This window comes from Hemitrygon akajei, chromosome 25, assembly GCF_048418815.1.
Source record: "Hemitrygon akajei chromosome 25, sHemAka1.3, whole genome shotgun sequence".
Lineage (NCBI taxonomy): Eukaryota > Metazoa > Chordata > Chondrichthyes > Myliobatiformes > Dasyatidae > Hemitrygon > Hemitrygon akajei.
Window position 1 is genome coordinate 44,494,224 of NC_133148.1, and position 23,813 is coordinate 44,518,036.

The 23,813-nt window shown below is 40.2% G+C and overlaps 1 protein-coding gene and 1 long non-coding RNA gene across 2 annotated transcripts in view; both read right to left on the reverse strand.

The window, feature by feature from the left end:
* The window catches only part of LOC140716579 (uncharacterized), a 29,199-nt gene extending 6,832 nt beyond the window's left edge, over nt 1-22,367 (reverse strand). The window contains exon 1 of the long non-coding RNA XR_012096318.1: nt 21,963-22,367. This is a non-coding gene — a long non-coding RNA (uncharacterized lncRNA). The remainder of the gene's footprint in view (nt 1-21,962) is intronic.
* LOC140716578 (uncharacterized) lies at nt 3,914-22,462 on the reverse strand. The gene is made up of 3 exons (XM_073029432.1): nt 22,382-22,462; nt 7,608-7,680; nt 3,914-5,793 (listed from the first exon to the last, which is right to left on the reverse strand). Exon 3 carries the CDS (start codon nt 5,396-5,398, stop codon nt 4,130-4,132), a length of 1,269 nt encoding a protein of 422 aa, XP_072885533.1. The 5' UTR covers nt 5,399-5,793; nt 7,608-7,680; nt 22,382-22,462; the 3' UTR covers nt 3,914-4,129.
* Between the last annotated feature and the right edge of the window lie 1,351 nt (nt 22,463-23,813).

A 23,813-nucleotide genomic window follows, 5' to 3' on the forward strand; every position in this document is an offset into this window, starting at 1 on the left:
CAGGTTGTTTATCTGTTCCACCACAAAGAACTACTCCATAGCCTGATAGCTTAGGCCAAATGACTAAAGAGGCAGAATAATCTTTTCACCTTGCTGGAGTGTTCAGGTAGTCTACCCTGACCTCCATTAGATTGTTTTTTTAAAAGAGTTCTAATGTTGAAAACATTTCGCAAAATGAGACTGTTCTTTAAAAAAAGGAATTTGTGGAAAAAGAGGGAATAAGACAAAGGGTGAAAAAGAGTGGTAAAAACAAAGAGAAAGACAGTTATACTGTTGGCAATTCATTTCTATGTTTATGTAAAGAGCACAAGTCATGTTCTATAGGTAAAGTGAGTTATTGAATCATTCAATTTCAGTGACTGTAATTTCAATGCAGTTCTATGGACAAGAAGTACAAACCTAGTTTTTCCATTTTTTTCCAAGAATGAAAGATGTCTCTAGGTTGGACGATCCACACCAGGGGTGCGTGAAGAGCTACTTTTTAATCAGGGAGACAATCAAAATTTTGAAGACAAGAGTTTTGCAGCAGTTTTCCTGATTTGAGCAATCAGCAAGCACCAGTGTAGAAGAGCTACCTTTCAGTCAGGTCTGTCTCCAAGATTTAAAAATCAGAGTAGGATCAATAGGATCAATGAAAAATCCACCAGGGTGCAGTAGACAACAAACTGTGCAAATGCAAATTCAAATAAATAGCAATAAATAACGAGAACATAACAAGATAGTGTCTTTAAAGTGAGATCATTGGTTGTGGGAACCTCTCAATGGATGGGCAAGTGAGTGTAGTTATCCCTTTTGTTCAAGAGACTGATGGTGTGGGGTAGTACTATAACTGTTCTTGAACGTGGTGGTGTGAATCCTGAGGCTCTTGAACCTCTACCTGTTGGCAGCAGTAAGAAAAGAGCATGTCCTGGTTGGTGGAGATCTCTAATGATGGTTGCTGCTTTCATGTAGATGTGCCCAATGATAGGAAGGGCTTTACCTGTGATGTACTGGGCTGAATCCATCTACATGCTGTAGGATTTTCCATTCAAAGGCATCGATATTTCCATACCAGGCCATGATGCAGCCAGTCAATACAATATCCACTACACATCTATAGATGTCTGTCAAAGTTTCAGATGTCATGCCAAATTTCCACAAACTCCAAAGGAAGCCAAGGCACTGCCGTGCTTTCTAGCAACTAAACTTACATTTTGGGTCCAGGACAGAACAGATCCTCTAATAGTAATATCCAGGAATTTAAAGTTGCTAACCCTCTGCACGTCTGATCCTCTGATGAGGACTGGATCATGGACACGAGAAAATCTGCATATGCTGCAAATCCAAGGAAACACACGCACAATAAGCTGGAGGAACTCAGCAGGTCAGGCAGCATCTATGGAAGTTAATAAATAGTCAACATTTCAGGCTGAGATCTTTCATCAAAATACTGCCTAACCTACTGAGTTCCTCCAGCGTTTTGTGTTGCACTGGCTCATTCCTGGTTTCTCTCTCCTGAAATCTGCAATCATTTCCTTGCTCTTGCTGATATTGAGGGAGAGGTTGTGGTTATGCCACCACTCGGCCAAATTTTTGACCTCCCTCCTGAATGCTGATTCATCACCAACTTTGATCTTACCCACAACGGTGGTGCCATCAGCAAAAGTAAATATGCTGTTGGAGCTGTGCTTAACCACAGTCATAGGCCCAATACAAGAGGAGGTAGAACAAAGGTGATTTTCCTCAAGAACTAGAGCTAATGGAAGGATTTTGTTTTTTTTCCCCATGCATCTCTAATTGACATTTTCATTGACTGGAAGGTAAACTCTTCATCCAAGACTAATTGGGAACTATATTTTCATTCCGTGCTCCTAATCATTGAATTAAGACATCTGGAGCTCTGTGGTCTTTGGGAGATCCATCCGCTTTCATTCCCTCCCCCTACGCTTCCAAACACATCCTATGAACTGGCGGAGAAAACCTATGACTGCCCCATTACCCAGAATCCCCATGAAGGAGAGACCAGTCTATCTGCCACGGTCCCAGCAAAGCACACGCACCACAGAAAAGGCATCAATCAGCAACTTGGTTCATCCAAAGAAAGCTCCCTGGGGCTCAGGTATGGATCATAGGACTGAGAAAGAGGGAAAGGACTGGGAATGGCCCAGGAAGTGGAGCCAGTGTGTCCAGAGCTCTCAGTAATTGTCCCTCAGTTGAAGTTTGGATGCTGGCGCTGATGAAACTCTCCCCAGACCCCCACTCACAGCGGTTACCGAGACCCCAAGAGCCTTTCGACCACTGAGCACATGAGCACTCTTCCGGAACTCATAGGAAAAGTTTGTGAGTTCTTTATGCATGCCCATTTAATTGGCTGGTCACACAAAATGCTAGAGGAAATCTGCTCAGGCAGCATCTATCAAAAAGATAGTCAACGTTTCAGGCTACATCAGGATTGAGAAGGAAGGGGAAAGGTGAAGCTGGGTGGGTGAGAAAGATCAAGGTCTAAAGAAATGATCTGATAGGAGAGGAGAATGGGGGGGGGGGGGGGAAAGAGGAAGAATTTGCTTAGCAGAAGTTGATACCCATGCCATCAGGTTGGAAGATATCCAGACAGAATATAAGGTGTTGTTTCTACTCTCTGAGGGTGGCCTCATCTCAGCACAAGAGGACATTTTCAACACGTCTGAATGAGATTGCAAATGGGAATTAAAATATTCAGCAATCCCCCAACTGTTGAGGCTACGCTCAGGGTGGAGGAGTGACACCTTATCTAGGTATCATCCAACCTGATGGCACAAACATCAATATCCCCTTCCAGTGAATGAATTCCACCCCTCCTCCTCGGTTCCCTACTCCAGTCTGTTTCAGTTTCTCCAAAGCAGTTTCTACTTTTTTGTCATGTCTTTACTTGAGCCTCTAAAAATGAGTATATCATTCATGTGACAAACTACTCCTTCCAGTCCCTCAAAAATGTGTTTCATCCTCAGCTAGAAGACTTCAGGTGCTGATGAGATGCCAAAAGGGAGTCTCCCAAAGGCATAGTGTCCATATGGTACGATAAAAATTGTGGGCTTCTGTGACTCAGGACCTAAACCAGAACCGAGTTTGCATCTAGTTTGGGGAAGAACTTTGCTCCACTTAGCATACACAATGCGTGCTCAACAAAGGGCAGAGTAAACCACTCCCACCCCACTGTATTATTCAATTTTGTTAGATTTTAGTTTTCTTTGACAGCTCCTTGAACAGACATTCAGGGATAGCTGTGACATCTCAGCAGCTAGGTTTGTGGAGGATGTGTGGGGTACATTTTTTATTACTCAGAGTCGTGGATGTCTGGAAATGCGCTGCCTGGTCAGGTTGTAGCGGTAAATACATTGGAGGCTTTTAAGAAACATTTAGATAGGTACATGAGTATGAGGAAGATGGAGGGATGTGGACATGGTGTAGGAAGGATCCATTAGTACTTGGCTGATTCTTATTTGCATTTTAACTGGTTTGATTCAACCTTGTGGCCGAAGGGCCTGCTTCTGATCTGTACTTTTCTATGTCCATCTCTATATCAAACAACCCAATAGTGTGAGACACAACCCTTTAGAACAGTGAAAATGGCCCATACGTTGAAATGAGCAGGGAGTATGGAAGTTAACTGCCAAATTCCTTGGCCCCAAGATTTGGTGGACAAATAACATGTCAGACATAACTGCAGTCAGCAGAAGGGCATGCAGTAAATTCAAGGGCAAACTCTTCACCCACAGCGTGGTGACTTTGGAACCCATCACCACAGGGAGTGTGATAGGTCAACAGCAAGGATGGATTTAAAAGGACTGTCATGGAACAGGAACACTAGCAGGGTCCAGATGGGCTGAGTTGATTCCCTCTGGTACACTGGGTGTCTTGTAAATTTACTAAGTACCCAAGACAGATTTTAAAATATAACTGATTTATTTATCACAGATCCAGAATATTAAACTCCAGTCCCATTAAAGGTGAACATCAGCAGAAGAAACTCCTTCCATGCCCAGTGACCAAGGTGCAGAACTGGGTTTGATGAACAGCAGTAATAATTGCAGAGTTCAACACGAACAGTCACTTTGGAACTTAACACTGGATTCAGCAAATGTATTGGTTAATTCTCAAGCAATCAGCTTATTTAAATTTTCTCCCCAGTGTGAAATTGGAAGTGCACCAAAAGCTCAGATGCCTGACTGAACCTCTTCCCACAGTCTGAGCAAATGAATGGCCTCTCTCCAGAGTGAACTTGCTGGTGTCTCTGTAGGGTAGATGACTGAGTGAATCTCTTCCCACATTCAGAGCAGGAAAATGGCCTCTCCCCAGTGTGAACTCGCTGGTGAGTCTGTAGGCTGGATGTGTGAATGAATCCCTTCCCACAGTCTGAGCAGGTGAATGGCCTCTCCCCAGTGTGAATTCGCTGATGCGCCTTCAGTTCAAATGACCGAGTAAACCCCTTCCCACAGTCTGAGCAGGTAAACGGCCTCTCCCCAGTGTGAATTCGCTGATGTATCTTCAGTTCAGACGACCGAGTAAACCCCTTCCCACATTCTGAGCAGGTGAATGGCCATTCCCCAGTGTGAACTGGCTGGTGTGTCAGTAGGTGGGATGACTGACTGAACCCCTTCCCACAATCTGAGCAGGTAAATGGCCATTCCCCAGTGTGAATTCTTTGGTGTAACTTCAGTTCAGACAACAAAATGAATCCCTTCCCACAGTGTGAGCAAGTGAATGGTCTCTCCCCAGTGTGAACTCGTTGGTGTTTCCGTAGGTTGGATGACTGACTGAATCCCTTCCCACAGTCTGAGCAAGTGAATGGTCTCTCCCCAGTGTGAACTCTTTGGTGTGCCATTAGTTCAGATGACCGAGTAAAACCCTTCCCACAGTATGAACAGGTGAATGGCCTCTCACCAGTGTGAATTCGCTGATGTACCTTTAATTCAGATGACTGAGTAAACCCCTTCCCACAGTCTGAGCAGATAAACGGCCTCTCCCCAGTGTGAAGTCGCCGATGTACCTTCAGTTCAGATGAGCGAGTACACTTCTTCCCACAATCTGAGCAGGTGAATAGCCTCTCCCCAGTGTGAATTCGCTGATGTATCTTCAGTTCAGATGACCAAGTAAACCCCTTCCCACAGTCTGAGCAGGTGAACGGCCACTCCCCAGTGTGAACATGTTGGTGGCTCCGTAAGTATGATGACCGAGTGAATCCCTTCCCACAGTCAGAGCATGAGAATGGCCTCGCCCCAGTGTGAACTGACTGGTGTGTTAGTAGGCTGGACGACTGAGTGAATCCTTTCCCACAGTCTGAACAGATGAATGGCTTCTCCCCAGTGTGAACTCGTTGGTGTCTTCGTAGGTGGCATGAGTGAGTGAACACCTTCCCACAATCAGAGCAGATAAATGGCATCTCCCCAGAGTCAACTGACTGGTGTCTGTGGTAGGATGAGTGAGTGAATCCCTTCCCACAGTTCTCTATTAATTCTCTGTCAACTCATCAAGTCAGATGTCAGAATCCCTTGTACAATCAATGCAGTTAAAGAACTGATCTCTAGTGAATAAATGCTGGTGTGTTCTCAGCACCCTGGTTCCATTGGATTTTACTGAATTACAACAGAAAACCTCATTTCAGGTACAAACACGTTTCCAGCTGGAATGACATACTTCTTCATCGCCAAGGATCGAAAACTGATATGTTGGTGTCACAAAGAAAATATCTGGTCTCTCCTTAGTTATCTGTACAGAGACAACAAAACTGGCGTGTTGTGTTTGAGATTTCCATAGAATTTTTTTGCCATTTCTACCCTGTAAAAAAGATTTATAAAAGACATGAGTGGGTGAACAAGAGGACAGTTTAAGGTTCTTGGAGGTAGGTACAGAGATGTCAAAGGTAGGTTTTTTTTACGCAGAGTGTGGTGAGTGCGTGGAGTGGGCTGCCGGCAACGGTGGTGGAGGCAGATACGATAGGGTCTTTAAGAGACTCCTGGATAGGTACATGGAGCTAAGAAAAACAGATGGCCATGGGTAACCCGAGGTAATTTCTAAAGTAAGTACATGTTCGGCACAGCATTGTGGGCCAAGGGCCTGTATTGTGCTGTAAGTTTTCTATGTTTCTATATTTCTCTCGGAAAGGGTATTATCATCCACTTTGAAAGTGTAGACATTTTTCTAAATGGAAAGAAAATTCTAAGGTTTGAGGTGCAAAGGGACTTGGGAGTCCTCATGCAGGATTCCCTAAAGGTTAATTTGCAGGTTGAGGCGGTGGTGAGGAAACTAATGCCATGTTAGTATTCATTTTGAGAGGTTTAGAATGAAAAAAGCAAGGATATATTGTTGAGGATTAATAAAGCACTGGTGAGGCCTCACTTGGAATATTGTGACCAGTTTTGGGGCCCTTATTTGAGAAAGGATGCACTGACACTGGAGAGGGTTCAAAGGAGGTTTATGAAAATGATTCCAGGATTGAAAGGCTTGTCAGATGTGAAGCATTTGATGGCTCTGGGCACTGAAATTCAGAAGAATGAGAGGGGACTTCATTGAAACCAATCAAATGTTGAAAGGCCTTCATAGAGTGCATGTGGGGGACAATGTTTCCTGTGGTGGGGAGGTCTAAGACCAGAGTACACAGCCTCAAAACAGCTTTTACAATAGAGATAAGAAGGAATTTCCTCAGCCAGAGAGTGGGGAATATGTGTAATTCGTTGCCACAGATGGCTGTGGAGGCCAAGTCACTGGATATACTTAGGGAGAGGCTAATGGATTCTTTGTCACACAGGGCATGAGGTGATAAAGGGAGAAGCAGGGAGATAAACCAGGAAATTATAGGCTGGTGAATCTGACATCTGTTGTGGGAAAGTTACTGCAAGGTATTTTTTAAGAACCGAATACTTGTATAGATATGGACTGATAGTCAGCATGGCTTTGTGCATGGTAGGTCATGTCTAACCAATCTTAGAGAGATTTTTGAGGAAGTTGCCAGGAAAGTGGATGTTGACTACATGGACTTTAGCAAGGCATTTGACAAGGTCCTGCATGGGAGGCTGGTCAAGAAGCTTCAGTCACTCAGCAGTCAGGATGAGGTAGTAAATTGGATTAACGTTTGCTTTGTGGGAGAAGCCAGAGGGTGGTAGTAGAGGTTGCCTCTCTGACAGTGGTGTACTGCAGGGATCGGTGCTGGGTCCTTTGTTGTTTGCCATCTTTGTCAATGTCTTGAATGATAATATGGTTAACTGGATCAGCATAGTTGCTGATGGCACCGAGATTGGGGGTTTAATGACAGTGAGGAAGGCTATTATGGCTTGCATCTGCATCAGCTGGAAAAATGGGCTGAAAAATGGCAATTAGAATTTAATGCAGACAAGTGCAAGGCTTTGCACTTCAGTAGTATCAACCAGTGTAGGGCTTACACAGTGAACAGTTGGGGTCTGGGAAGGTCTATAATCTGTTGAAAATTATGGAATGTTGAATATGGATCTATTTGTCACAAATAGAGTTGCAAAGAAAGCTTTTTGGCAGATTGGCCTTCAATAATCAATGTATTGAGTTCATGTTATGTAGAAGTTGTATAGGACATTAGTGAGGCCTAACTTGGAATATTGTGTGCAGTCTTGATCACCTACCTGCAGGAAAGATGTAAACAAGGTTGAACGACTACAGAGAAAATTTGCAAGGATGTTGCTGGATCTGGAGGACCTGAGTAATAAGGAAAGATTGAACAGGTTAGGACTGTATACTTCAGAATGTAGAAGATTGAGAGTAGATTTAATGGAACGGTACACAATTATGAGAGATATAGATAGGCTAAATGCAAGCAGGCTTTTTCCAATCAGATTGGGTAGAACTATAACCAGAGGTCATAGGTTAAGGGTGAAAGGTGAGAAGTTTAAGAGGAACATGAGGGGAAACTTCTTCACTCAGAGGGTCATCAGATGTGAAATGTACTGCCAACACGTGGTAAATGCAAGCACGATTTCAACATTCAAGAGAAGCTTAGATAGGTAAAGGCAAGATAGAGGCAGGAAATATGTTCCAGATGCTGGGAGAGTCCAGTACCAGAGGGCATGGTTTGAGAATAAGGGGAAGGTCATTTAGGACAGAGTTAAGGAAAAACTTCTTCTCCCAGAGAGTTGTGGGGGTCTGGAATGCACTGCCTCGGAAGGTAGTGGAGGCCAATTCTCTGGATGCTTTCAAGAAGAAGCTAGATAGGTATCTTATGGATAGGGGAATCAAGGGATATGGGGACAAGGCAGGAACCGGGCATTGATAGTAGTTGATCAGCCATGATCTCAAAATGGCGGTACAGGCTCAAAGGGCCAAATGGTCTACTTCTGCACCTATTGTCTATTGTCTAAATGATTAGTAGTGGCATGGATTGCTATGGTCCTGGTGCAGATTTATGGGAGTACACAGTTTAAATGGTTTCGGCATGTACCAGATGGGCCGAAGGACCTGTTTCTGTGCTGTACTTCTCTATTAGTGCTGAGAGGAAAAATGGAACAGCTATAATAAAATGGCGGAGCAGACTGTATGGGCCAAAGGACCTCATTCTGCTCCTGTATCTCATGGTTTTATGAGATAATTTTTTCATCCTATATGAGATACTTTTAGTCTTAATGCTGAGCTCTGACATCATACAGCATCTGACATACATCATCTGACAGCAAGGTTCAACCCAAGCTGAGGCAAAGAAGTGATCTTCTAACTGGTCACTGTGCTGACATCTGGACTGACCATCAAATTCTCTGACAGTCTTCCTGTCTGCGTAAGAATGCGATATTTCTGCCCATCCTCAATGTGTGACTTAGCTCAGTTTGATTCCTTCCATTAATATTATTCACTGTTCCCTCTAAGCTCTGCAGGTGCGCATCCACACAGTAACTGAAATGCTGCCTCACAGATAGGCTTTGGAATTTTCTTTCATATAATGTTAAGTTAAAGTACCATGCAGTTCTCAAGCCGAGTAAAAAAAATCTGTTCAGACCAATGGTTGGTCCATGCAGCTGTCTGGTCATGTCCCACAGCACTACGTGATATTACATGGCTAATCCTGGAAACTGACCCCTACCCCATAGGTGATTGACGGGGAGCTCATCAACAGCAGTGCCAATGAATATGAAGGGGAGGGCAGTAGTCTTTCTCATTGGAGTATGACATACTTGTGATGTGAAAGCTGCGGTCACTTGTTTCCCAATACAAAGTTGTTCAATATCATTATGTACCCAGAGAATGGTACAAAATAGGTTCTCATGGGTAGATAGGTCCAGAACAAGAGGAGATAGAACAAAGATGATTTTTTTCACTTCTTCCATCTAAAGCAGATGGAAGGAGTCTGCTTTTTTTTGCAGCACTAATGGACATTTTTATTGACTAGATGGATATAACAGTGGCTGAATGGCAGGATGCAGAGTGGGAATGAAGGGAGTTTTTCTAGTGACTACTGCAGGAGTCTGTGTTGGGACTGATTCTTTTTACGTTATATATCAATGATTTAGATGACGAAATTGATGGCTTTGTTGCCATCAATTTTCAGACGATATGAAGACAGGTGGAAGGGCAGATAGTTTTGAGGAAATAGGGAGGCTACAGAAAGACTTAGATTAGGAACTCTCTTGGCAGCGCTAGATGGAGTAGGTTATATTTTGGCTCTGCTCTGGACATTTTTCAATTTCCTTATCACCCTTTATTATATATATCAAAGTGTCTTTAACACCTTTATATGTTTGAATTCTGAATTTTAATTGATGGAAATGTCTTCCAGAGCAAGAAAGGTACTAGCCAAAGGCAAGGAAACCAGTAATGGAAACTGGAAGAAAGAAGATCAGCCTATACAGCCTCAACTCATTTTGCAAATATCTCGAAATTATTGTATGAACAACTTGACAAGAGATTTGCTGCATTGGAAGTAACATTGAAGGAGAATAAAGGTAAATTGATAGCACTTGAAAAAGAGAACGAAAAACAGCAACGGCAAATTTCAGCACTTACTGAAGCTGAGAAACAAAGAAATTCCAGATTTAATTCTTTGGAAATGAAATTAAATTCGACTACTCATACATTGGAGCAATATAAAGCCAAGATTATTGATTTGGAGAGTTGCAGTCGCAGACAGAATTTGCAAATAATAGGACTCGGTGAAGACGTTGAGAGCGGGGACCTTACTAAATTTTTTTCTCAATTCTTAATGGAGGTCCTTGACTGCGTGCATCAGGCATTAAGATCAAAACCATCGAAAGACTTAAAACCCCGTCCTGTGATTCTTCGATTTCACTATGTGAGTACTAAGGAGTACAATTCAAATTGCTCGTCAGAAAGGAATCATTGTACATCAAAATCTTAAGTTTCGTCTGGTTGAAGATTATTGTCCTGAGGTAATGCAAGAAAGACTGTGTTTTAAATCAGTGATTTCGGAATTGTATCAAAGGAATTTTTGACCGGCTCTGTTACACCCCACTTGCTTAAGAGTTGTTTTACCCGATAAATCATTAAAATGGTTTAAATCCATGGACATCGCAGAACAATTTCTCGAAGAACAGTGTTTGAGCTCGGATGTTTAATTAATTCTGTTTCTTTATGCTTGTGCTCGATGCAATGCTCCTCAGACAAGATGAAGAGATCAATACTCCCCAATGCCATTCGGCTTTACAATTCAACCGCCAGGAGTAAGATATGTTAAAGTGCCGGGGTTAGGACTCAATGTATTTAAGTAAACTACTTAAGAACTTTTTAAAAGCTATTATTAATGCTTTTTGAGAGGGTGATTTTAGATGCATTATCATATTTTTACTGAGTTAAGTATTGTATGTAATTAGTTTTGCTACAATAAGTGTATGGGACATTGGAAAAAATGTTGAATTTCCCCATGGGGATGAATAAAGTATCTATCTATCTATACCTTGTTTATTGGTTAATAACCAGCTCATAGATTTGGACATTTTAAGCTCATAGAGCTTTGCTCTTGGGCTGATGCTTCTGGTACTTTGTTTTGGCTTATGTCTGTTCTATGTTAAAGTTCCCTTCCTTTTCCTTTATTATTTTACTTTGTTTTATTTTTAATTGTTCGTTTTAGAAAATTATTAAGACTCTGACTTGGTGATTACTTGTTTTTTCTTGAAATATTATTGAGATTGTACTCTTTTTCATTTTTTAAGACCTTGTCTTTTAAAAATGGTCTGTAAAGGATTGTTTTTCTTCACTTAACTTGTGTTTGGCATTCCTTTCGCAATGTTTTGACTATGGGGTTGGTTTTTTTTTTTTTTTTAATCTGGAGATTTGCCGTCAAGACATGGAGGTTGGGTGGCTTTTAGGTAGTTTTCTGGCTGCCTATTGGTTTGGAGAGGGGGGTCTATATTTAGTTTAATATTTTTCATATGGGCTGACTTGAAACTACAAAAATGTCTCTATTGTCGTAACTTCCAGTTCCTCTTTAAACCTTTTTTCCTCTTCCTGGTTCATGAGTTTCCTATGCAATTTGGTTAACCCTTTACATACAATATGGTTTATTTAAGGAAAATGGATTTTATTAACTTTGTTTCATGGAACACTAATGGTTTGAATCATCCAATTAAACGGAAGAAGATTTTTAAAGTTTTTCATAGATTGAACGCTCAGATTATTTTTGCACAGGAGACTCATGTGAGGAAGGAGGATAATTAGTGTTTTTTTAGGTTTTGGAAATGACAACAGTTTCACTCAAATTCATCGACCAAAGTGAAAGGCGTTTCCATTTTCATAGACCCTTCGATTTCATTTGTTCATTGATACAATCTCAGACCCATATGGTAGATTTTTATTAATTACTGGTTTACTTTATAACCAAAAAGTAGTTTTGGTTAATGTTTATGCACCAAATACTGACTATCCTGAATTCTTAAGCATTTATTTGTATCTCTTCCCAATTTAAATGAATATATGTTAATAATGGGTGTAATTGTTGTTTGAATCCTATGATGGATAAGTCTGTGCCCAATCAGGTACTTCCAAACAAATCTGCTACTTTTATTAATTCCTTTTTAGTTGACTCGGGAATTTTAGAAGTTTGGAGGATTTACATCTTAATGATAAGAGTTCTCTTTCTTTACTCATGTATACCATAATTACTCTAGAATTGATTACTTCTTTATTGATTCTTGATTAGTTTCGTCTGTCACTACCTGAGTATGATGCAATTGCCAGTTCTGATCATGCACCTTTGAAATTATCAATTAAATTTAGTGATGTAATTTTTAGTACTAAACAATCGCGGTTCAACTCTATTTTGCTTCAGGATTTAAATTTTGTTAATTTCATTAAAAAACAGGTTGCATTTTTCTTTTCATCTAATTCAACTGAAGAAATTTCCAGTGGGATGTTATGGGATATCTTTAAAGTATATATCCATGGGCAAATTATTTCATATTCTGCTGGATTGAAAAAATGAATTAATAGTGAAATATGTACATTTGTTGATAAGATTAAAGAAATTGATAAAAATATTCTATTGCTCCCAATTTGGAGCTTTATAAAGAGAGAGTTGAACTTCAGATGTAACATAGTTTGTTATTAATACCCCGATTGAAAATCAATTACTCAAAACCAAGAGTCAATTTTATATATTTAGTGATAAATCGGGTAAATTATTGGCTAACCAATAATTTGGCGAAACGTCAGATTAATAAAGTTCGTAGACAGGATGGTATTTTGACAGTGGATCATGATTAAATTAATACATCTTTTCAAGAATTTTATACCGATTTACATCAATCAGAATTTCCTGATGATCCTATCATAATGGATGAATTTTTAAGGAAACTGAAGATTCCAAAATTACCAGCTGATGAACATTTAGCATTAAATGTACCCATTACTGAAGAGGAAATAAAGCAAGCAATTTTTTTGATGTACTCTGGTAAAGCAACTGGCCTGGATGGGTATACAGCTGAATTTTTTACATCATTTGTTTGTAGGTAAATTACCACAATCCTTTTATGAAGCATCTATTTCTATAATTCCTAAAAAAAGATAAAGATCCCACTGAATGTGCATCATACAGAGCTGTATCTTTGTTGAATGTGGATTCCAAAATCTTTTCCAAAATATTAGTAATTAGACTAGAAAAGGTACTGCTTCAAATTATCTCCGAGGATCAGACAGGATTTATCAAAAATCGTTACTCACACTTTAATGTTAGGAGGTTAATGAACATTGTATACACTACTTCATCTAATACTCCAGAATGCATTATTTCACTTGACGCTGAGAAGGCATTTGACAGACTTGAATGGGAATATTTATTTAATATACTTGAGAAATTTAATTTTAGCTCAAAATTTATATCTTGGATTCAATTGAAATATCATATACCTTTGGCTGCTGTATTTACCAACAGAGATCCCCTTTTTTTTAGGCTTTTTCGAGGTACTAGACAGGGCTGCCCTCTAAGCCCTTTACTATTTGATATTGCCCTCAAGCCCTTGGCAATTGCTATTCGTGATGCACCTATTATATTTGGCATTAGTCGTGGGAATGGAACACATAAAGTATCACTATATGCAGATAACCTGTTATTATATATTTCTAACCCAGAGAAATCCAATCCTGCAGTAATAACACTACTTGCTCAGTTTAGTAGTTTTTCTGGTTATAAATTGAATCTTGATAAGAGTGTGCTTTTCCCATTAAATATGCAAGTTCCAATTTATAGACAATCACCATTTAGATTGGTTGCTGATTATTTTACTTATTTGGGTGTTAAAATTACTAAGGAGCATAAGGATCTATTTAAAGTTAATTTTTTACCCTTAATTGATCATGTTAAACAATTGTTTACTAAATGGTCCCAACTGTCCTCACCTTTGATTGGTAGAATTAGTGCTATTAAGATGATTATTTTACCTAAATTTCTGTATCTATTTCAGGCAGTATCAATTTTTATCCCTAAATCTTCTTTTGATATTATTGATTCTAAAATTTCTTCATATATATGGCAGAATAGAAATCCTAGGTTAAGTAAGAAATATTTACAGAAATCAAAAAAAGAAGGCGGTTTGGCTGTCGAATCTTAGATTTTATTATCGGGCAATTAATATTTGATATTTAACATTTTGGACACAACCATCTAGAATTGATCAAGCTTTTCTTTTATGGAAAACAAAGGGAATAACATGTTTTTGTGATTTATTCACAGATGATTGTTTTATGTCTTTTGAACAGTTGTCTAATAAATAAGCTACCTAGATCACACTTTTTCAGATATTTACAGATTAGAAACTTTCTGAATGCTACTTTACCTACCTTTCCGATATCGCATAAAATTGAAGTTACAGAAAAAATTTTAGGTTTAAACCCGTATCAGAAGAGTTTAATAGCAATTATTTATGATCTGATTACGAAAATATGTCTAGGTACATCTGATAAAATTAAGAATGAGTGGGAAGGAAAACTTCAAATATCTTTATCTACAGAGAAATGGGAGAAAATTCTTCAACTAGTTAATACTTCTTCAATGTTTGCCAGACATGCTTTGATACAACTTAACGTGGTTCATAGGGCACTTATGTCCAAGAATAAGTTAGCTCCTTTTACCGCCATATAAATTCTGTTTGTGATAAATGTAAATCTGAAATAGCTTCCTTGACACACATGTTCTGGTCTTGCCCTCTTCTAGGAAAATACTGGAAAGATATTTTTGATATTATTTCAGTAGTTCTGCGGGTTGATTTACAACCTCATCCTATTACTGCAATTTTCAGACTCTCAGTGACAGACTCCAGTCATTTATCCTCATCAGCTTGTTGTCTAATTGCATTTGTTACATTAATAGCCAGAAGATCCATTTTGCTTAATTGGAAAGATTCCAACCCCGCCCCCCCCCCCCCACCACATTTCAATGGTTTTCCCAAACAATAGCATGTTTAAATTTGGAAAAAATTAGCAGCGGTACTGTGGACCCTTCAGTTAAATTTGAAGAAACTTGGAGGCCATTTATTCAATATTTTCATATGATGTAAGTTGACCCTTTCTGAATCCTTTTTCAGTAATTTTTTGTTCATGTATAGAGGAGCGGAGTTGATGACAAATTATAATTTTAACCAATGAAATATGGCAGCCCAATCTTCGTTTGTTTTTTTTTAGTTTAGGGGTTTTTTTCTCTCTTTATATCTTTTTCATGGTTATTGGAATAATTTCAAATGATGGAGAGGAAGGAATGGATATTTTGAAAAAATGAAAAACTTCAAGGTATTATTTAAATTTGACCCGGAATAGCCACCCTCCATAAATCCCATTAAATTAAATACAGAGCTAAAAGTGGCCATGGGGAATATAGATTGTGACTGTACTTTAAGAGGAGGTAAGGTGTTAATCAGTTGTAAGGATAAAAAGCAATGTGAGAAGGCATTATGACTGAAGACTTTACTTGGCAAAAAGATAGTAGCTATTTTGCCTAATGAAAATAGAGGTGTTTAGGAGTGTTGTAACAGGACATTTTGATAGAAGGGGTTAAATCTCATTTATTGGGAGGCAAGGTTAAGGAGGTAAAGAGATTGCAAGTAGTCAGAAATGGGGAAAGGATGAATAGTTTATCTATATTGATATGTTTTGATGAAGTGAAGATCCCTGATAAAATTAATTTGGGGTATGTAAGTTATAACGTTTGAGCTTAAATTCCACTCCCGCTTAGATGTTACAAATGTCAGAAGTTTGGGCCTGTTACAGCAGTATGTCATGGGAAACCAAGATGTACTAAGTGTAATGGGTAACATAAATGTGAAGATTGTGAAGGTGTAAAGTTTAATTGTTGTAATTGAGGAGGAGAACATAGTTCTTATAGAGGATGTGAAGTTCTTGGGAATGCAGCTGAAGTTCAAAAGGTTAAAGTACAAAAGGTGTGTCTTATGCAAAGGCTATATGTCGGCATCATTTTCTCTTACTAAAGATAAAATTAAAGTTTGTGATGTTCATAACGGAGATGGTGAATTGTTCTGCTCAGACATCTAGTCCTACTGATAGAATTTAAATTATTGTGAAAGCTGCTGAAAAATATCTGGGTATAGCTGGTATTTTGTGGGAAGCTGTAAATGAAGCTCTTATGGGCGGGGTATCTGTATTTCAGTCTCTTTGTGAAGATACATAATGGGCATAAGAATAATGGAGTGGAATGCAGGAAGTCTGATTTCTAATGGTCAAGACTTTAAGAAGTTTGTCTCTGATTTATCAAATCCACCTGATGTTATATGTATTTAGGAAACCTGGTTGTTACCACATTTAAGGTTTTCTATTGTAGTTAGCCGTGATAGATTTGTTGGTAGAGGGGGTGGTGTTGCAAGTTTTATAAGAAAAGGGATAGGACATAAAGACGTGGATATAAATGAAGTATATGAGGCACTTGTAATAGGAGTATTTGATTCAACATTTAGCGGTATTAGAAATGTAAATTTTTATAACCCTGTGGAAAACTCTCAATTAATTTGCTGGAAAGCATATGTAGCTCTAGCTCACTAAGGGTTGTATGGTGTGGCAATTTAATGCATAGTTCACTGTGGGGTTGTTGGCAAAATGATGGTAATGGTTTGATTGTAGAAAAACTTTTAGATATTTTTCATCTTATGTGTCATGATGGGAGGGACATGAGACTTAATGTTCATAACAGTTCTGAAACTTTAGTTTCGAACATTCTGCCTCGAGTGAGTGAGTGAGTGGGATATCATGGGAGATGAATCATTGGTAAGTGACAATTTTCCTGTATTTGTAAGTTTGGTTGTGGATTTTATATAGGGGACAGGAGGCCACTTTTAGGAGGTGGAATTCTGGTAAAGCAATTGGGAGAGGTTTAAGGTTTTATGTGATGAATGTCTATCAGGGCTGAATGTTGAGGATGATGTGGATTTCTGCAATGAAAGGTTTTGTCACATTACTCATCAAACTGCGGTGGAAGTGATTCCTATTAAAAATGGCATTAATAGGAGAAAGGCTGTACCATGGTGGACTGAGGTGTATGCAGAGGCAATTAGGGAGATAAATAAGGCATTTAGGAAAATTAATAAGTATCACTCTCCAAGTGACCTTATTTTAATTATAAAAGAGCACAGGCCATGGTGAGGAAAGTCGTGAAGGTTGCAAAAGAGGTTTATTGGAAGGGGTATTAAACATGGAGATATTTAGGGAAATGATTAAATAAATGTTAAAAGAGCTGTTGAATTATATTTTGGAAAAAAGAGGTGATATAGTATTTTATCAGAGCAGATTTCAGAAGGATAGAATGACAATGGACTAAGTTTTATGTTTGGAAGATGCCTGGTTTGGAAATTGCACTATCTCGGATTGCAAGACCCTACAGCCGATAGTGAGGTCAGCTGAGAAGATCATCGGGGTCTCTCTTCCCGCCAGTGCAGACATTTACACTACACGCTGCATCTGCAAAGGAAACAGTATTATGAAGGACCCCATGCACCCCTCATACAGTCTCTTCTCCCTCCTGCCATCTGGGAAAAGGCTCCAAAACATTCGGGCTCTCACGACCAGACTATGTAAGTTTCTTCCCCCAAAACTATCAGACTCCTCAATACCCAGAGCCTGGACTGACACCTTGCCCTATCATCCTGTTTATTATTTATTGTAATGCCTGCACTGTTTTTGTGCACTTTACACAGTCCCGTGTAGGTCTGTAGTTTAGTGTAGCTTTCTTTGTGTTGTTTTTTTACGTAGTTCAGTCCAGTTTTTCCATGGTCCTGAAAAACGTTGTCTCATTTTTACTATGTACTGTACCAGCAGTTATGGTCGAAATGACAATAAAAGTGACTTGACTTGACTGGGAAAGCACAGGTAGACAAAAGAAGATGTAACAGCAGTAGTTTTTGATATAGAAAAAGCATGTTACGGAGCAAGGGTCTTTTAATTAAATTACTGGAATTAGAAGTGGGATGAAGGCTTTATAATTTCTGAGAATACGTACACAACGCTGGAAAAACTCAGCAGGTCAGGCAGCATCCGTGAGAAAAGAGTAGCCAACGTTTCGGGCCGAGACCCTTCATCAGGAATCATTCCCACATTGTGTACGTGTTCTTTGATCCACAGCATCTGCAGTTGTATTTTTGTATATACAATTTCTGAGTTTCTTATTCAGATGGTCTAGGCAGGTAAAGGTAGGAAAGGTATATTCGTACTCCTATGAGATAGAGAATGGGACTCCACAAGGCAGTATTTGCAGCCCTTTTTTGTTTAATATGATTAATGACATTTTCTCTGAGATAGGCACTGGGGTGAGTAAATCACTTTTTGCAGATGATGGAGCTTTATAAATCAGAGGAAAACATTTCAATTTAAATGTATAGAGCAGTGGTTCCCAACGTGGGGCTTACACCCCACAGGGGGGTAATTTGATTTTTAAGGGGGGCAATTCGAGAATGAGTTATTAACAGTGAATTTTTTCTAGTAAGTCTGTGTGAGTATGAGTGTGTGCGAGTTAATACATATGTGTATATACAGTATGCAAACATAAAAATACTTGTGTATGTACATGTGTAATTGCGTATGTACTGTATATATAGTGTATCACCATCATTACAACCATCAAATGGCTTTCATAATTATATTAATGAATTGACTGATGTAGGAAGGAACGAATGAACAAGTCCAAACGCGTAAGAAACTCGTACAAGGTCGCGCCAATGCTGCTTTTTGCAGTAGCTTTCGGTTCTTGGTGGTGTGAAGGTGTGTACATTGCGTCATCTCTTTTAAACGGTGTATCTGCCTTTGTATGCTGTAGAAACGAATCGGCATTGTTTTATTTATTTATTATTATTATTTTAATATCACTTAATGTTCTTTTTTTTTACAATTTCTTAGTAATTTCTTCCTCAGAACTTTAACAGTCCTTTGGTTCTTTTATTTTTCTCTTTCATGAATGCCATGTTCTTTGGAAGCTTGTTTAAACCAAGTTAATGGTCTTTTAGGCTTCCTCCAGGTGAATAGGAGTTCACTTTTTGAATAATAAGAATTATATATCACCACAGGGGGCATCAGGATTTTAGAGGTGATTAGGTGGGGCATGGCCAAAAAAAGGTTGGGAACCACTGGTATAGAGGATGCAATTAATGTCAAAAAGTGGGCAAGTAGATCGGGTTTTAAGCTTTCAGTAGCTAAAACACGAGTTATATGTTTTACAGAGGATCAATAGACCTGCATTCAATTTGAAATTGTTTAGTCAAACCCTTGAAGTGTCAGTGGTAAGATTTCTTGGCACGTGGCTGGATAATAAGCCGACATGGAAGCACCATAATCAGTAATTATGTAAAGGGACATTAAATATCCTCAGGTATCTATGTGGGTATTGTTGGGACGCTACACAAAAATCTCTGTTGAATTTATATATTTGTTTAATTAGATCAGTACTTGATTGTGGCTGTGTGGCTAATGGATCAGCTTCATCTTCAAATTCAAAACATTTAGATGTGACACAAGCTCAGACTTTAAGACTGTGTTGTGGTGCAGTATGGTCATCTCCTGTTTCAGCTTTACTGGTTGAAATGGGACAATTATTCTTACAGTTGCAGAGGATGAAGTTGTTGCTAACACAATAAGTTAACTTGATGGGGTAGAGGAATAATCACCCTATTAAAAGTGTGTTGGAATGTTGGGAACATCACAAGAAGAGTGTTTTTAGTTTTGGATGTCTGAGTTCTCACCACGCTAGGAATATGGGTTTGCTGGATTATGCAATATGTCCCACTGTAACTTTTTCGGTAACTCCACTATGTCTCTTTCCAATAGCTTTAGTTGATTTTAGGTTGCATGATTTAATGAAATCCAAGGATCATGATATACCCAAGAGTCTGTTGTTTCATCAGTATATTAAGGAGAATTATTGTGATATGTTAAACATTTTTACTGATGCATTAAAAGATAATTTAATGGGAAATGTCAGGATGGCTATTTTTGTGCCTGAATTACAGGTAACAACAAAGAAATGTTTTACTATTTATCATTGTATACTGCAGAACTGGTCGCCATCATTTTGGGTTTACAGTGGGTGGAGGAAATCTGTCCTTGCAAAGTTATAATTTGTTCAGATTCTTTTTCAGTTCTGACTAGCCTTAAAACAGGTCATTCTAGCAGTAGGTCTGATTTTTTGCTGGAAGCTCTTCAAATCTCATTTTATATTCAAAGTATTGGCTTACATGTCTTCTTATGGGTCCATGCACAAAGAGTGTTGAGGGGAATGAGTGGGTTAATTGCTTGGCCAAAAAAGATGTTAAAAGTTCATCTGTGGATATAGACCTTACACTTAGCAAATCAGAAGCTAAAGGGTTGGTGAGACTAAGAATTAGGGGATTATGGCAAGACCTATGGGATAATGGGTATATAGAGAGACACCTTTACAGAATACATAAAACTGTTGGATTGATGGGAGAAGGGGGTAAGACAAGAAGGGAAGGAATTATATTGATTCAACTTAGAACTGGGCATACTATGCTTAATTATTCCTTGTATCTTGTTGGAAAACATCACTCTGGAGTGTGAGATGTTGTCATCATTATGAAGCAGTTAAACACATTCTTACCAGATTGAAAGAAAGCAAATGCAGCCTGCATTACTAGCTTTGGGAGTTGACAATTTTCATTTTAAAACCTTACTAGGTTATGGAAGTGATTTTAATTAACAATGTTGTCTTTCATTATTTCAAATCTTTAGGGCTTTTTGGGGTAATTTAGTTTTCAGGACATTTACCAGTGATAATAAACCTGATTCTGAACTGACAAAGAAATAGTAGGGGTTTTATTTTCCAACTCTCTACACCACACTCCAGTCCAGTTGCACCTTTAAGTTGGACTGACAAACACCATTAAAAGTCAAAAGGAGGAGGAGGTAAAGATGCAAACATGAGGAAATCTGCAGATGCTGGAAATTCAAGCAACACACACAAAATACTGGTGGAACGCAGCAGGCCAGGCAGCATCTATAGGAAGTAGAATTGACATTTCGGGCCGAGACCCTTCATCAGGACTAGCTGAAAGAAGAGATAGTAAGAGATATGAAAATGGCAGGGGAGGGGGAGATCCGAAATGATAGGAGAAGACAGGAGGGGGAGGGATGAAGCTAAGAGCTGGAAAATTGATTGGCAAAAGGGATAGGAGGCTGGAGAAGGGGAAGGATCATGGGACGGGAGGCCTAGGGAGAAAGAAAGGGGGAGGGGAGCACCAGAGGGAGATGAAGAGCAGACAAGGAGTGATTGTGAGAGGGAGAGAGAAAAAAAAGGGGGGAAAGGGAAAATAAATAAATAAGGGATGGGGTAAGAAGGGGAGGGGGCATTAACGAAAGTTAGAGAAATCAATGTTCATGCCATCAGGTTGGAGGCTACCTAGACGGTACCTAGTTCCTCCCCTGAGTGTGGCTTCATCTTGACAGTAGAGGAGGCCATGGATAGACATATCAGAATGGGAATGGGACGTGGAATTAAAATGTGTGGCCACTAGGAGATCCTGCTTTCTCTGGCGGACAGAGCGTAGGTGTTCCGCGAAACAGTCTCCCAGTCTGCGTCGGGTCTCACCAATATAAAGAGGGCCACACCAAGAGCACCGGACACCGTATATCGCACCAGCCGACTCACAGGTGATGTGTCGCCTCACCTGGGAGGACTGTCTGGGGCCCTGAATGGTGGTGAGAGAGGAAGTGTAAGGGCAGGTGTAACACTTGTTCCGCTTACAAGTGCCGGGAGGGAGATCGGTGGGAAGGGATGGGGGGTGGGGACGAATGGACTAGGAAGTCGCGCAGGGAGCGATCCCTGCGGAAAGCAGAAAGGGGGGAGGGAAAGATGTGCTTGGTGGTGGGATCCCGTTGGAGGTGGAAAAGATTCTTGACTGGTCAGAGCAGTTGGGGATGGGAGGAAGGGCTGAGAGGCAAATGGATCAGCCATGATGGTGCAGCAGACTCGATGGGCTAAATGGCATAATTCTGCGCCCCTATCTTATGGAAGGTAAACTCTTCATCGGAGATGAACTCACAACTATATTTTCGTTCCGAGTTCCCAATCCATGGATTTAGATATCTGGAGCTCGGCAGTGCTTGTGCATCAGCTCCCATTCTCTCCCCCTGAACTTCCAAACACTCCGTATGGCCTGGAGAAGAAAACGCTGGTAAAGGATTGCCACCCAAGGCTGCTCCTTTACCCAGAAATTCCCACGAACGAGACACCCATCTACCCGCCACTGTCCAGCGAAACGCATGCGCTACTGAGATGGCGCCATCGGCAGAAATCCCCGCGGGGCCCGGTATGGATCGCGGGGCTGAGAGAGAGGGGGACAGGGCTGGGACTGTTCCGGGATGCGGAACCACGGTGTTTCCGGAGCTCACAATAATTGTTGCTCAGTCACGATTCGGACACTGGTACCGATGAAGTGCCCGACCGGAGCCCAGTTCCTACCTGCTGCCGATTCTCCAAGCGCCTTTGTTCACCGTTCGCATGCGCGCTTAACTGGTTGCTACCCTTACGCATGCGCGCTTTCCCCCAACTGTCCGCTACCCTTACGCATGCGCGCTTTCCCCGCAACTGTCTGCTACCCTTAAGCACGAATTGTTTTCATATCCTTCCTGTAGTGAGGCAACCAGAACTGACCACAGTACTCCCAAGTGGGGTCTAACTAGGGTCCTATATAGCTGCAACATTACCTTTCGGCTCCTAAACTCAATCCCACAATTGATGAAGGCCAAGGCACGGTATGCCTTCTTAAACACAGCAGCAGCTTTGAGTGTCCAATGGACTCAGACTCCAAGATCCCACTGCCAAGAGTGTTACCATTAATACTAGATTCTGCCATCCTATTTGACCTACCAAAATGAACCACGTCACACTTATCTGGGTTGAACTCCATCTGCCACTTCTCAGCCCAGTTTTGCATCCTATCAATATCCCACTGTAACCTCTGACAGCCCTCCACACTATCCACAACACCTCCAACCTTTGTGTCATCAGCAAAATTACTAACCCACCTCTCTACTTCTTCATTCAGGTCATTTATAAAAATCATGAAGAGTAGGGGACCCAGAACAGATCCCTGGGGCACACCATTGGTCACTGGCCTCCATGTAGAATATGATCCATCTACAACCATTCTTTGCCTTCTGTAGGCAAGCCAGTTCTGGATACACAAAGCAATGTCCCCTTGGATCCCATGCCTCCTTACTTTCTCAATAAGCCTTGCATGGGGTACCTTATCAAATGCCTTGCTGAAATCCATATGGAATACATCTACTGCCCTACCTTCATCAATGTGTTTAGTCACATCCTCAAAAATTCAATCAGGTTTGTAAGGCACGACCTGCATTTGACAAAGTCATGCTGACTATTCCTAATCATATTATATATCTCCAAATGTTCATAGATCCTGCCTCTCAGGATCTTTTCCATCAACTTGTCAACCACTGACGTAAGACTCACTGGTTTATAATTTCCTGGGCCATCTCCACAACCTTTCTTGAATAAGGGAACAACATCCACAACCCTCCAATCTTCTGGAACCTCTCCCATCCCCATTGATGATGCAAAGATCATCGCCAGAGCCTCAGCAATCTTCACCCTCACATCCCACAGTAGCCTGGGGTACATCTCGTCCCGTCCCAGTGACTTATCCAACGTGATGCTTCCCAAAAGCTCCAGCACATTCTCTTTCTTAACATCTATATGCTCAAGCTTTTCAGCCAGCTGCAAGTCATTCCTACAATCACCAAGATTCTTCTCCGTAGTGAATACTGAAGCAAAGTATTCATTAAGTACCTCTGCTATCTCCTCCGGTTCCATACATACTTTTCCATTGTCACAATTGATTGGTCCTATTCTCTCTCATCTTATCCTCTTG

Excerpts from the sequence above, each read along its gene's own strand:
- LOC140716578 (XM_073029432.1), bottom strand. The coding sequence starts at position 5,398 with ATGCCATTTATCTGCTCTGATTGTGGGAAGGTGTTCACTCACTCATGC.